Below are 15,700 nucleotides of genomic sequence, written 5' to 3' on the forward strand. Positions count from 1 at the left end.
CCCCAACACCATTACAACCTCACTACTAGCCTAGCAGATAAGAGGAGAAACCCCAACACCATTACAACCCCACTACTAGCCTTAGCAGACAGGAGGAGAACCCAACACCATTACAACCCCACTACTAGCCTTAGCAGACAAGAGGAGAACCCCAACACCATTACAAACCCCACTACTAGCCTTAGCAGACAGGTGGAGAACCCCAACACCATTACAACCCCCCACTACTAGCTAGCCTAGCAGACAGGAGGAGAACCCCAACACCATTACAACCCCTACTACTAGTAGCCTTAGCAGACAGGAGGAGAACCACAACACCATTACAACCCCACTACTAACCTTAGCAGCCATGAGGAGAACCCCAACAGCATTAAAACCCCACTACTACTACTAGCCTAGCAGCCATGAGGAGAACCCCAACACCATTAAACCCCCACTACTAGCCTTAGCAGTCAGATGTTATGACATGAGGAGAACCCCAACACCATTACAACCCCACTACTAGCCTTAGCAGACAGGAGGAGAACCCCAACACCATTACAACCCCACTACTAGCCTTAGCAGCCAGGTAACATGAGGAGAACCCCAACACCATTACAACCTCACTACTAGCCTTAGCAGCACCACTACTACCCCAACACCATTACAACCCCACTACTAGCCTTAGCAGCACCACTACTACCCCAACACCATTACAACCCCACTACTAGCCTTAGCAGCCAGATGTTATGACATGAGGAAGGCCCCAACACCATTACAACCCCCACTACTAGCCTTAGCAGCACCACTACTACCCCAACACCATTACAACCCCACTACTAGCCTTAGCAGCACGACTACTACCCCAACCCATTACAACCCCACTACTAGCCTTAGCAGTCAGATGTTATGACATCAGGAATGGCCCACACCATTACAACCCCCACTACTAGCCTTAGCAGACAGGAGGAGAACCCCAACACCATTACAACCCCACTACTAGCCTTAGCAGACCGGAGGAGAACCCCAACACCATTACAACCCCACTACTAGCCTTAGCAGACAGGAGGAGAACCCCAACACCATTACAACCCCACTACTAGCCTTAGCAGACAGGAGGAGAACCCCAACACCATTACAACCCCACTACTAGCCTTAGCAGCCAGATGTTATGACAGGAGGAGAACCCCAAACACCATTACAACCCCACTACTAGCCTTAGCAGCACCACTACTACCCCAACACCATTACAACCACACTACTAGCCTTAGCAGACCGGAGGAGAACCCCAACACCATTACAACACCCACTACTAGCCTTAGCAGACAGGAGGAGAACCCCAACACCATTACAACCCCACTACTAGCCTTAGCAGACCGGAGGAGAACCCCAACACCATTACAACCCCACTACTAGCCTTAGCAGCCAGGTAACATGAGGAGAACCCCAACACCATTACAACCTCACTACTAGCCTTAGCAGACAGGAGGAGAACCCCAACACCATTACAACCCCACCACTAGCCTTAGCAGACAGATGTTATGACAGGAGGAGAACCCCAACACCATTACAACCCCACTACTAGCCTTAGCAGACAGGAGGAGAACCCCAACACCATTACAACCCCACTACTAGCCTTAGCAGACAGATGTTATGACAGGAGTAGAACCCCAACACCATTACAACACCCACTACTCGCTACTAATGACCACTAAACAATCTAACTTGGATCCCTCCTTTGGCATACTTCTATGCTCCCAGCCAGGGGATGCATCCCAAATAGCACCCTAACTCCCTTCACAGTGCACTTACCTTCCACCAGGACGCACAAGGTGTCCCATACAGCTCTGGTCAAAAGCAGTGCACTACATATGGACTAAGATGTCATTTGGAACGCGGAACCAGGGAGAAGTATGTGGGAGGAGTGCCCTCGGTTACATTATGGCTTGCCATAGATCAAGGGTAGGATCTTCATGATCATTACACCACTGAAGGTGACAGGAAGCATTTACACAAGTGATCAGGAGCTGATGTGGAAACTGCTCATCCGAACATTTTCTGGAGGGGAGAGCAATAGAAGTGTATACTCCCCCCCCCCCCCCTCCCCACACACACACAGACACACACACAGACACACACACACACATGCTCAACGATGTAACCAAACACACACACAAACACAGACACAATATATCATTTCCAGTACCAAGTAAACATAGACCTCCAAACATCCCAGACAACCTGAACAAGGAACTGGATGTGAATGTGACGTTCATTTCCAATACCAAGTAAACATAGACCTCCAAACATCCCAGACAACCTGAACAAGGAACTGGATGTGAATGTGACGTTCATTTCCAATACCAAGTAAACATAGACCTCCAAACATCCCAGACAACCTGAACAAGGAACTGGATGTGAATGTGAATGTGACGTTCATTTCCAATACCAAGTAAACATAGACCTCCAAACATCCCAGACAACCTGAACAAGGAACTGGATGTGAATGTGACGTTCATTTCCAATACCAAGGGAACATTGAAATAACACATTGAATACTCAATGCATATAAAATGACTAACAAATATACATCATACCAACATGTTAAATATGTGAAGTGGAATAAATATCATACCAACATGTTATATATGTGAAGTGGAATAAATAGCATACCAACATGTTATATATGTGAAGTGGAATAAATACCATACCAACATGTTATACTGTATATGTGAAGTGGAATAAACATCATACTGTACAAATAGGTTAAATATGTGAAGTGGAATAAATAATATACCAACATGTTAAATATGTGAAGTGGAATAAATATCATACCAACATGTTATATATGTGAAGTGGAATAAATATCATACCAACATGTTATATATGTGAAGTGGAATAAATATCATACCAACATGTTATACTGTATACGTGAAGTGGAATAAACATCCTACTGTACAAATATGTTAAATGTGTGAAGTGGAATAAACATCATACCAACATGTTAAATATGTGAAGTGGAATAAACATCATACCAACATGTTAAATATGTGAAGTGGAATAAATATCATACCAACATGTTATATATGTGAAGTGGATTAAACATCATACTGTACAAATATGTTAAATGTGTGAAGTGGAATAAACATCATACCAACATGTTATATATGTGAAGTGGAATAAATATCATACCAACATGTTAAATATGTGAAGTAGAATAAACATCATACCAACATGTTATATATGTGAAGTGGAATAAACATCATACTGTACAAATATGTTAAATGTGTGAAGTGGAATAAACATCATACCAACATGTTAAATATGTGAAGTGGAATAAATATCATACCAACATGTTATATATGTGAAGTGGAATAGACATCATACCAACATGTTAAATATGTGAAGTAGAATAAATATCATACCAACATGTTATATATGTGAAGTGGAATAAACATCATACTGTACAAATATGTTAAATGTGTGAAGTGGACTAAACATCATACCAACATGTTAAATATGTGAAGTAGAATAAACATCACACCACCAATATGTTAAATATGTGAAGTGGAATAGATATCATACCAACATGTTAAATATGTGAAGTGGAATAAACATCATACCAACATGTTAAATATGTGAAGTGGAATAAACATCATACTGTACAAATATGTTAAATGTGTGAAGTGGAATAAATATCATACCAACATGTTATATATGTGAAGTGGAATAAACATCACACCACCAATGTGTTAAATATGTGAAGTGGAATAGACATCATACCAACATGTTAAATATCTGAAGTGGAATAAACATCATACCAACATGTTAAATATGTGAAGTGGAATAGACATCATACCAACATGTTAAATATCTGAATTGGAATAGACATCATACCAACATGTTAAATATGTGAAGTGGAATAGACATCATACCAACATGTTAAATATGTGAAGTGGAAGAATTATCATATGGAAGAAATAGAAACATACTGATATTTGCAAAGGCAGTTCATCATGGCACCAGGAAGTACAAAGATAATCCATTCACAACAAAGATAATCCATTCACAACAAAGATAATCTATTCACAAGAGACATGCCATAGGCTAACACATGTCACAGGCCCACCGGACAGAAGCTCCGGTTCCCATATTGCTGACATGATGGGAAGCTGTTCCCTGTCTGCTTTAGCGAGAGGCAGCTGGGTGGCCACCTCTGGGCAGCCTGGGGCACACACACACACACACATACATACACATACACACACGTGCACGCACACACGCACACACACACACATACAGACACACACACACATACACACACACACGCACACACACACACACACACACACACACACACACACACACACACACATACATACACATACACACACACACACATACATACACACACACACACATACATACACATACATACACGCACGCACGCACACACACACACACACACACGCGCACACACACACACAGAGAGATTGTAAAGACATGAGACCAGAGGCAGCCGTAGAACGTAGGAGCAAATCAGGACCATATGTGTTAAATAGCTGGCTGAAATATTGTCTCCTCTTCCATTCTCACCAACCGTAGCACTAAGAGCACTCTTTTCAATACGACATTTATTTCTTAGGATTTCTGACAAACTTTACTTTGATTTCATTAATGAATGCTTAGACATAGTTATGTTACATACAGTAGGGCTACTTCCATGCAAAGATATTATCAATCATTTTTAGGCTACTGCCTGAAATGAGATTTTGCACAGTGCTACCTACAATTGCACTTATTTTCCTTTCAATTATTATTTTTCACAGAATATGTTTACAAACATGTGCCAATATGAACACATTAAAAACCCTTTATCCGTCTATCGGTAAGGTAAGGTGGTGGGACAATTCAATGTATTCACAATTAGTTTGAATAATGGCCTATATTATACAAAACCAACTCATTAGAACGCCTTTCTTTCAGTAGTCTTTGTGAAGTTTTCGGGCACACATTTGATTATTCATGTGGAAAGTTTGAATGGGGGGGAGGAGGGAGGGAAACTTCGCCCCTGTTCCCAGAACAGTGCTATAATATGAAGAATTTTTTTCCGAAATGACATGAGCTGAACACCGTCCTATTTTTAATCCAGCACTGCAGGGCACATTTAACAATTACCCTCCAATCTGCATATTGTCTGAAGTGCAAGGGTGCATTTTTACGTCTTTAATGAACATATTTTATTCTCCAGTGTTTTTAATTCAAGAGCGATTTAACAAATGTGTCCCTGTTATTATGGTGAGGTAAATGGGCAGAGAACTACGTAGCATTCGATTGGCAGATCGGTCTGCAGTAAGACGTAGCATTCCATTGGCAGATCGGTCTGCAGTAAGACGTAGCATTCCATTGGCAGATCGGTCTGCAGTAAGTTCTTCACCTTAACTAAGAAAAGAATGAAGAAGAGAGAAAAAGAGAAGAGTGTGTGAAAAGTTGTCCAGGAACAGGTGACAAAAAGGTGAGGTCTTTCTATATCACCTGAGGTGTCGACCTGTTGCACCCTCTACAACCACTGTGATTATTATTATCTGACCCTGCTGGTCATCTAAGAACGTTTGAACATCTTGGCCATGTTCTGTTATAATCTCCACCCGGCACAGCCAGCAGAGGACTGGCCACCCCTCAGAGCCTGGTTCCTCTCTAGGTTTCTTCATTGGTTCCTGCCTTTCTAGGGAGTTTTTCCTAGTCACGGTGCTTAATCATCTGCCATTGCTTGCTGTTTGGGGTTTTATGCTGGGTTTCTGTACAGCACTTTGTGACATCAGCTGATGTAAGAAGGGCTTTATAAATACATTTGATTGATTTGATTGATTGATTGATTACCATATATAAGAATAATTTCAGTAAACCGGCCACTGTATCATCATTTACTGATGATGATGATGATGATGATGATACTGATGACCTCACTCAACGTTTCCAGTATAGACCATCACAGGAGGTTAAAGGTTTCAAACATCCATACCACTTTTTGATTTATTTATTACTTTTTTTTGTATTTCTTTTCTATTGATATAAAAAAAAACTGAACAAGGTTCAAATGATTCTAACTGTCTTGTGGTAGACTAGACTAGGGTCAATACCTGGAGTGCCCCTTCTGGTCAAACTAATTGACATCATTATAAGTACTCAACCTGTATGGCCTATCTCCATGTGTGGCAAAACAATGTGAATGGGCCTACATGTAAAAATAGAGTAAAATAAGAATGATTATTATTATAATTAGAACAATAATAATACTAAATAATAATAATAATACAATATAATTTATTATACTTATAATCAATTTAAACCTTATCAGAATCGAAGTAATAGACTATGTACGGGCTATGCATTGTTTTCGCGTTTCACATTTAAAATGCAAATCAGAAGATGTTAATTTTGGTTAATCATTTGTGGTACCCGGGGCATAGAGAGCTCAGAAACACCACAGTCTGACTGCTTTTGTACTCAGGGTATGGAAAGTAATTTAACAAAGTAATTGAACAAAGTGTATACTAATCAAAGTCATCTAACCTGAATCCTCTTTCACTTGCAGTTGGATTTTTCACTTACAGCCCAATGGTAGGCTACGAATAAATGAACCCTATTCGGTGTGTGTGTATGCGGGTGCGCGCGCGTGTGTATGCGTGTGTGTGTGTGTGTGTGTGTGTGTGTGTGTGTGTGTGTGTGTGTGTGTGTGTGTGTGTGTGTGTGTGTGTGTGTGTGTGTGTGTGTGTGTGTGTGTGTGTGTGTGTGTGTGTGTGTGTGTGTGTGTGTGTGTATGTATGTGTGTGTGTGTGTATGGATGTGTGTGTGTGTGTATGGATGTGTGTGTGTGTGTGTGTGTGTGTGTGTGTGTGTGTGTGTGTGTGTGTGTGTGTGTGTGTGTGTGTGTGTGTGTGTGTGTGTGTGTGTGTGTGTGTGTGTGTGTGTGTGTGTGTGTGTGGAGACGAGGGCAGAGAGCGAAAGGGAGGGAGAGCGGGGACAAACCGACATGAGATGAATGTAAATGCTAGCTGTCATCATATAATTTCAAAGTATCTCACAATTGAATTCCTAATAAATAAATGGTTTCTAATGTATGGATTTAAATGTGTCGCATTTTACAGCTCTACTCAAAGATACAGCGATACTCAAAATCGAGTCTTTCTGCTATGTGGATTTTATCATCTGAAATATGGACCTAACAGTTGTAAAACTTTTACATTGACTTTTATTTCTATTCTTAATTTTTCATGATTTCACATGAAAGACAGTAACATTAAATGAGGCTGCAGTCATCCAAGAGCAATACTTGAATCGACATTTTTCGTTTATTCCGGTTCCAAAGTATAGGCCTACAAGAAAAATATTCCACACAGTAACCTATAATAAGGGATCAAGATGGAACTCTTCGTCTGAGCCTCTTTACGAAAAAAACGTGTCCCCCAAAAATGATGCATAGTGTAAAATAGGCCTGCATCTCTTGTACAAGCATCATTCGTGTGTCTTGTCTGCATTGCAATGTTCAGAATATCCTTTGATGTGGTTGGGGTAGGTCTACCACAAATACAGGGGAACCATCTAGGATATTGAAGACGCCAAGCCGGAGAGGGAGCTCAGGGTCCGGGTCGGGCAGCTGGATTAGCCTGTAAACAGAGCTCCGGACCAGTGGCCAAAAATGATAACTCTGAGCTGTTGGAAATCACGTACAATTTGTTAAACCAATGTCATTTTCATTTGCCCCAGACATGACATTTGTAGGTTTGCTTTGGTTTCTGTTCTGAAACAAGACCATGTCACTGTTGCTAAGCAATGTCAAGCCAACCTAATCATAGACTCTGTCGTTAGTCTAATAGTCTACCCGTCACGTTTCCAGTTAATGCAAAACCAACCGTTAATGTATATTGGTGATAATAGTTCACTCTACAGATACGAGTGTGTCTGGTAACATTCTGAAAGTGAAGAGGTAGATCAAATGGATCCAGAGAGAATCATATCCCTAGTGTTATTGATAAACCTTCCTGTTAAAACCAGGTTAGAGGTTACAACGCCTTTACGGTGGGGAGGCCCTGTGTGGTGCGCCCTGGATTATCCAATCTAAAACGTCCAAATTCGATAACTTTTATAACGGTGTGTGTGTGTGTGTGTGTTTTGTTGAACAGCTTTAAATTGTATATAATTTAAAAATATATATAATCTCGATGCATTTGATGCATTTTAGTTCAGAATTGTATAGACATTTTAAAACACCTTCGATGCCAGCAAATGAATCTTCTTCTTTTTTACTGCGATGCTTTGCATGGACATACTGGGAGGTTTTGCATATCAATTTTGGTGAACATTTGTTCTATATTGTTGTCCCATACGGTTAATAGAAAACATAGATCACATACTAATTCACCTTTTAATTTTGAATTTAAATGGGAAAATCAATGGAAAACAGTTGTAATGATCTAATTAATTATGGTAAAATTAAAAGCAAGTGCAAAATCAATCTTTGGATGGTGTTGGAGGATGGAATCAAATTGGTTGCACCATCTGTTCCATCGGACGCTCTGCTCGCGACTAAGCAGCTATTTAAAGTCGCGTGCATGGAGCTAATTGAACTGAGCTGGGGGTAAGACCTTTTCCAAATTCAATACTCCTAATAACTCTCTCTTAGCATTCGGCAAAATGTATTGGTTTTTGTGTCTAATTGAAATGAGGCCTTCAAATGTGACGAGGGTTATTTTTGGGGGGTATTTTTTGTTGTTGTTCCTGCATAGAGTTTCACCTTGTAGACTAATATAATGTCATCGTGAAGTCTATAGTTGGAAGATATCTCAGAATTTGACAGAGAAAAGGGACGTTCGAGAGCGCGCGTTCAGAAGACTGGGGTTCCTCGACGTCCTGGCTTTATTGTGTCAGCTTTCTATAACGTTTTGATACGCTGCAAGACCTACTTGGGTGACATGTGACAAACATACGGACGTGATAGGAATAGAAAGGTTCATTTTCAACAGTTCAGTATTAGTCAAACTCATTTTAATATATATATGATCATTTTGAATTATTCAATAATCAAGTTGGTGAAAATAAATCATTCAGAAGAGGAGTTTAAAGTGAAATGACATAATTATTCAGCCTATCATATAGTGGCAATTATGTTTTCTTTTATGACCATACAATAACTGCATTTCGTTCAACTTGAAATATGGAAGTTTTATGTAAAAAAAAAAATCAATTCTCAACACCAAAACGCCAGTAGATTGTGTCAAACAAATAGGCCTATAGCTTTCGGAATATAGTATTTATTTATTGGATTTTTTATTTATTTTACAAACATTATAATATGTTCAATGCAATACAACAATACACATTTGGCTAGCAGCTCATTGAAATGAAATGATTTATTGTTTTAACTCCCCCATGAGATCCAAAGGATACATGTTCGACTAATACCCAGGCCGTGATCTCAGGTCCTAACTGAAGACAGTCGACCGTAAGCAGCTAGAAGTGAAAAAGTCACATCGATTGGGTGACGTTGCCATAACAATACGAAGGTAAACGAGACTAGAGGCAAAGCAGCGGCAACAGAGAACTGAACAAAACAAACATTATCTTCTTCGAAATAAAGTTTCGTTACTAGTCACTGTCTCACTACTACTAAATTCTGTTATCGATGACAATATTACACGTTTTTTCCCAGCGGAACCTATCGTGTATTCAACGGTTTTTCTAGCAGGACCTATCGTGTGTCCTGCGGGCGGAGCTCCTAGTTCTGTACGGTTCTTCTCCTCTCCTCTGCCTTTCCCTCTCCATGGCACTTAGAGACTACACAGACTATTATCAAACGGAGCGAAAGATAAATTGCTCTCTGTCAATATATTAAACCAATTTTCATGGGTGTGGTCACTGGTGTCCCAAAACATGTCCCCCCCCCCCCCCTCAAAAAACACAAAAAACACAATTATTGGCGACAATCCGAATGTAGGCCTATTTATCGTAAATAATTCCCTTTCTGGCCTACACCATGTCAGTTGGCTATCCTAGCCTACTATAGGTAATGTAAAGTTCAGGGGTTGTAGAAATGAATCATCTACAGGCACTCTTGGACTCGCACGCTCATAAATAAAATGGTGGTTATGCACATCATGTAAATAATCTAAGTGAACCACAAAATAAGACACTTTGTAAGTCAATGTCTTCTTAAAGCCCACCATCTTAACAGAACTTGCTTTGGGTCTGCTATAAATCGCAGCGACCGGAACATCAATTTATTCAGGCATCTTCTTGTTTAATTTCCCACTGAATCGCTTTTAAATAGGTTCTGACCCTGTGTAGGGGCTGAATAGAACGGCCTCTCTCTCTAAAAAGAGGGGTGATACGAGCCAAGGAACCGAACAGAGGGTCAAACACGCCACACACGCGCCCTGTGCTATTCAAGTGATAGGACAATGAAAATAAACATAGTCAGCATCTTTGTATTCATTTACCATATGCGGTGTTTACAATCATTTTCATACTTGGTCCCCTAATGGGGGGGGGGGGGGGGGGGCGACATTAACGCCTAATTTTTTTGCACTTGGAGACCAAATCGCGCAGAGCACAAGGGCAGCGGAAAAGAATTGGGGGGTCTTATAGAAAAAAAATAAACTTAGCTTTAGGGGAAATGTGCAGTGGAGTGTGAAATTACACCCTATAGTGCTACATATTGTACCAGAAGCTCACTCCAAAAACAGTAGGGCCTATAAGAGAAATTATCCCCTAACCTGACCAGAAGGCAGAGCAATAGATGTAGCCGCCTATGTTCCTCAGAGATATCCCCCCAAAAAATACAATCCCCCAAAAAAATATCAAGTGCCACCAGGCACGCAGCTCTCTCATCCAACGTTGGACCTTCGTGAGGGCCACCCTCCAGTACTGGCCTTAAACAACATGTCGATTGAAGACGTAGGAGACATTCACATTTATAGCCTAAGGGCCTATAAAAAAAACGAATTAATATAACTAAACTCTAACAATATTTTTTGTGCTAATTATAATTTTGCTGTTAATTATTATGAATACTAGGAATATAAATAAGAACAAGAATAATCAATATTGTTTGTTATGGTTAATATATTACCATGATCAATATTGATTTTTTTTTTGCACTAATATTACCGTTCATCTTTTCGCAGGATGATGGTGGCTCTGTAGACCTAGCCCATAGCCTACACTTACTATTTCATGTATGTAATTAAATCAACTAAAAATAATTGGATATCTAAAATAAATCATAAATATATCTGAAATAAGACAACCCCCCCCCCCCCCCTAAAAAAAAGAAGTTGAATGAATTCGTGTCAGAAAAAAAATAATTATGTTTGGTAGGCTACCTGAATTGTTTCAATTTTATTTAAATGATTCATTTGATTATAATAATATGGCCGGTGTTATAACAAGCACTAGGAATTTTGACGCATTACAATTCTACATTGGCAGTGAAATTCAATCCATGCAGTCACTGACATGTAGACCTATTTATCGAAGCTAATCAATATTCATATTACTGTCATCACTAATCCCATGAACATGGAGCATCCACAGTTTGACTTGCAACCGGAGTTGTAACTTCTTTTGACATCAGAAGTATACGGTCGGTTTAAACGGTTTAGACAAATGAAACCTGTGAGCGCCATCTACAGAAGGTGTGGAGGAGAGCACTGCGGGTTGTGTTGACACACACTGCCAACCCCGGCACCCGGCTCCCCTGTCCAATCTCACCTCCAGCCCCTATACAACTACTAGCCCCTCGGCCCAGTCAGCGCAGGCTGTACATCCATCACAGGAAGGTGGTCATGATCACCGAATCAATAAAATAACATAAAAGGTCAATGTATCGACGACCGATTGTCCAGAGCCCTCCACTCCCCTCTTCAAGCCCCTTCTCGTTATACTTCACATAGTAAGTTAAACCTATATACATAAGACATGCAGCGTTTGTTTTACATGTAAACAACGTGCAAAACAATCGCATTTGAGCTGTAGGCCTACATAGCAAAACATGTCAAATACTTATAATATACACGCATGAAGCATTAGCGTCATTAAGTAGACTAGAACAACGATGCATTCCAGCAGCCTACATAACATAATCTCAACAAGAAAATAATGATTTACCAAGCCAGGAAATATGCGTTAGGCTATTTGTACAGTTATGCCAACTTGTAAAACGTCTAGCGATAGTATGTTCACCCAAATGTTAGTCTATTCCTATCTCAGTCCGTTATTCATCTAATAAAATAAACTCTAGATATTGATAAAGTCAAAAATGGCTTTCATTTACCCCTCGTCCCGATCTAATGTCTGGAAACTCTGATCTTAAAACTCCGAGTCAATTCCTTGTTTATTTTCCCTCCCCTTTCGGTGTGTCAGACCCTGGGACCTCCTCGTTTGGGCTCCAGGTTTTTGCGTTGGCGAATCACAAAGTGTTGGAATCTATTGCCTTTGTCTGACAACTCATCCATAAGCAAGGGGGTCCGCGGAGGGGAGGAGGGGGGGGCAGGCAGCTTGCTTTTAGAAACGCACACACGGTGAGGGGCTTCATTCTCAACCCAAAGATTCAGGCTAACGCATCCACCCCATTTTAGAGTCAAGGAAAAGGGGAAGGTAGCAGGGCACCAGACTCCCCACAGTGTCCATGTTTCTTCTGTCATGTCTATGCGTATCTGAGCGTACTATCCACCGCAACCAACCAGCAAATCAAGGCCGGAACTAGGATCTATCTATTTACCACAGGACTGTCAGGAACGGTTTTAGACGTAAAGGTTTGTCCTATTCGTCATCATGTTCTGAGAAAAATCATCTCATCATTCCAGGTTTTGAAAATCCAACTCAAACTGAAAAACATTTCCACGTTGATGAACCAAGCGTCGGTCATGTTCTGCACCTGACCAGCAGTAGCCTCTATTCTCGGCACGGACTGTTACCACGACGGCAACTTTTAGAAGAAGTTAAACCCTCTCATTGACTGAGTGGAGGGAAAAGCGAAATCTTTAATCGAATAAAGTTTTTCCGTTTCTTCCCATTTTTATCTGCATTACAAAGGCGAAACGGCGACTTCCATTGATTACCCGTCTTTCCTTTGCTATCCGATGGATATTCACTGCAAAGTAGACCCGTTCTCAGCGATGCACCGTAAGTAGATAATGAGTTTTTCAGATATTGTTGTGTTTGCAACGAAAACTGAGCCTGTGAAAACAAGATAATGATTATAAATAGGCCAATAGCCTAGCGAATATTATCGTTGACAGCGATACACTCATTCCACTGACAATGCAACATCGTCTGCATGTTGTTGCATATCACAACCGACAAAACAAAACCGCTCCAGCGTTTTAATGTAGCCTGAATTACAGTGGCATTGTGAACAAGCAAATCCAATCAACTTCGATGGGAATGTTAATATTTGGAAGACACATTTGAAACTATTTTTTAACTGAAAATATTGTGTTTATAATATGTGCTTATTTACAGACCGGCACACGTACATCTAATATATTATTGTGTTTGTATTTTTCTCAATTGTGCACAGTAAACTCGTAAAAAAGGCCCACGTTTTGTGTAGCGTTACCAAATTTGAAGAAAAAAAAATAGAAGAACAAAACACGTCACATTGGAATTAGTAAACCTGTCACCAGGTTAATACGTGTCATTGACAGGTCAGTGCCAATTTATTAGGCCAATATTCTAATAGGCACCAATTTATTGATTTACCAAATAACACTTAAACAATACACACATTAAAATAAACAGTATCTTAATTGAATATAATATTGTTACAAATTTACTTGACATGATATTGCAAGGCCTATTGTTGTTGTACAGGTGAAATAATGAATGGAGTTAGATGTTGTTTTGTTCATGCTTGTGAATAATTTACCCCCCTTTTTTTTCTTCATTTACAAAATAATATGTAATATGAGTAATCAAAGCGCTTAATTATTTATAATTACGGAGAAAAGAAAAATGAAAGAGCGTGTAACTCTATAGCCAACCCGAGCCGTGGGCCAGAGTTGAAAAGATATCCGCCTTGTATTAAACGATCTAGACGAGAGATGATACGTATTATCACTGCAGTGTTACCATTTTATAAAATAGAATCGGTCTAATTAAAGTATGAAGAATATTCCAACTATCATATAGACCATTTATGCTAATTAAGCATGTGTTTATAAATGGTTAATTACCTATTTTGGGGGGGGGGGGGGGATTGTAAAATGACAGTATTGCTATTGAACAGGATAGCCTGCAGGAAACTAGCGTGATATTCAATGGAGGAGCAATTTTGGACAACCAACCGTTCACTTACCAATATGTTATAGTAGCTAATAGTAGGCTATAATATCATACTGTCTTTCTAAAAGTTATAGCCTACGTGACCTTGTCACGCACATCTTCAGAGTAGCCTACAAACAGAGTTGATATACATTTATTTTTATTTTTTATACATGAATTGATGACGTCCCTGGGAAAGAATAATATAGCCCCCAACCCACAACCACATGTCCATCTTAAAGTACAGGCTTGGATATTGGACCATTAAAATCATATTCAAGACCGGATGCTTAGATATGATATGTCTAAATTGTTCCGTTGAAACGTTGTAATGCCATACAGTGCATTATAGCTGAGGTGATACTATAACCTACAAAATCTCCCACACCCCTGTATTTAATGTTATGGTTTTCTGTGCTGTTGTTGTCTCCCATATAGGGCACGGCGGTGTGAACCAGCTAGGCGGGGTGTTTGTCAACGGCAGACCCCTACCTGACGTGGTGAGGACAAGAATCGTAGAACTCGCGCACCAAGGAGTGAGACCCTGTGACATTTCGAGACAACTACGGGTCAGCCACGGCTGTGTCAGCAAAATACTGGGCAGGTAAGACGGTGGAGAAACTACCCATCATGAGACAGAAAAACGCACTCTTAAAAATAAAAAAAATGCACCTGTCCTGCAACTCTTATCCCTACATATTGGCAGACTCCAAATAAAACAGATTCGACCAAAATATAACAAAACATGGCAACAAAAAAAAGAGTGGAAACACGTCAGTATATTATGCACACATAATGAGGATATAAGAAACAATATCTGACTTAATCCTAGCCATCACGAGGAGCGGTACTGTGTCTGTACACAGCTAAACTGGTATCCCCGTAATTTAGGCTATATCAGATTACAACTGAATTGTATTGGGTTCGTGTCCGTACGACATTTGAATGTTTTTAAAATATTTTTCAGCTATCAAAAGGATTTTAAAAGGTATTTGTTTTATGCACTTGGAATGTTTGTCTAAATGAGTTCAATAGCAACACTTGGTAGCATGTCATTTGAAATTAATTGCATGTTTTCTCAATCTTTTCTTAGTCTTTTTGGCACAGAAGATAAAGTTGGACACCATTGTAATGGGTTGTAGCCGGAAGGAATAGCTCAATTATTTGATCATAAGTCTTCGCTGTTATTTTTGGATCCTACAAAAAGATTTTAAGTCACTCCACCACACAGAGTTAGAGTATAGCCTAGGCTATAAAGTACATATATATATCAAGTTTGCCTCAGACGACAATGTGCACATTTTGGAGATGTTTGCGGGTTGAATGTCCTGTAGGCGCAACACAGTATTTTGGGGGCATAAGGTGCATAAACATTCGAATACATCCACAAATCTAATGA

The 15,700-nt window shown here is 39.9% G+C and overlaps 1 protein-coding gene across 2 annotated transcripts in view; it reads left to right on the forward strand.

Annotated features, from left to right (window-relative positions):
- Positions 1-12,545: 12,545 nt before the first annotated feature.
- LOC116366166 (paired box protein Pax-2-B-like) overlaps positions 12,546-15,700 on the forward strand; it is a 36,685-nt gene continuing 33,530 nt past the window's right edge. Inside the window, exons 1-2 of one of the 2 annotated variants that reach the window (XM_031818413.1) lie at positions 12,546-13,161; positions 14,728-14,905. In XM_031818413.1, coding sequence (XP_031674273.1) covers positions 13,119-13,161; positions 14,728-14,905 — 221 coding nt within the window. In that variant the 5' untranslated portion in view covers positions 12,546-13,118. The remainder of the gene's footprint in view (positions 13,162-14,727; positions 14,906-15,700) is intronic. The other variant, XM_031818414.1, reaches the window with a different exon arrangement.

This window comes from Oncorhynchus kisutch, unplaced genomic scaffold, assembly GCF_002021735.2.
Source record: "Oncorhynchus kisutch isolate 150728-3 unplaced genomic scaffold, Okis_V2 scaffold1372, whole genome shotgun sequence".
Taxonomy (NCBI): domain Eukaryota; kingdom Metazoa; phylum Chordata; class Actinopteri; order Salmoniformes; family Salmonidae; genus Oncorhynchus; species Oncorhynchus kisutch.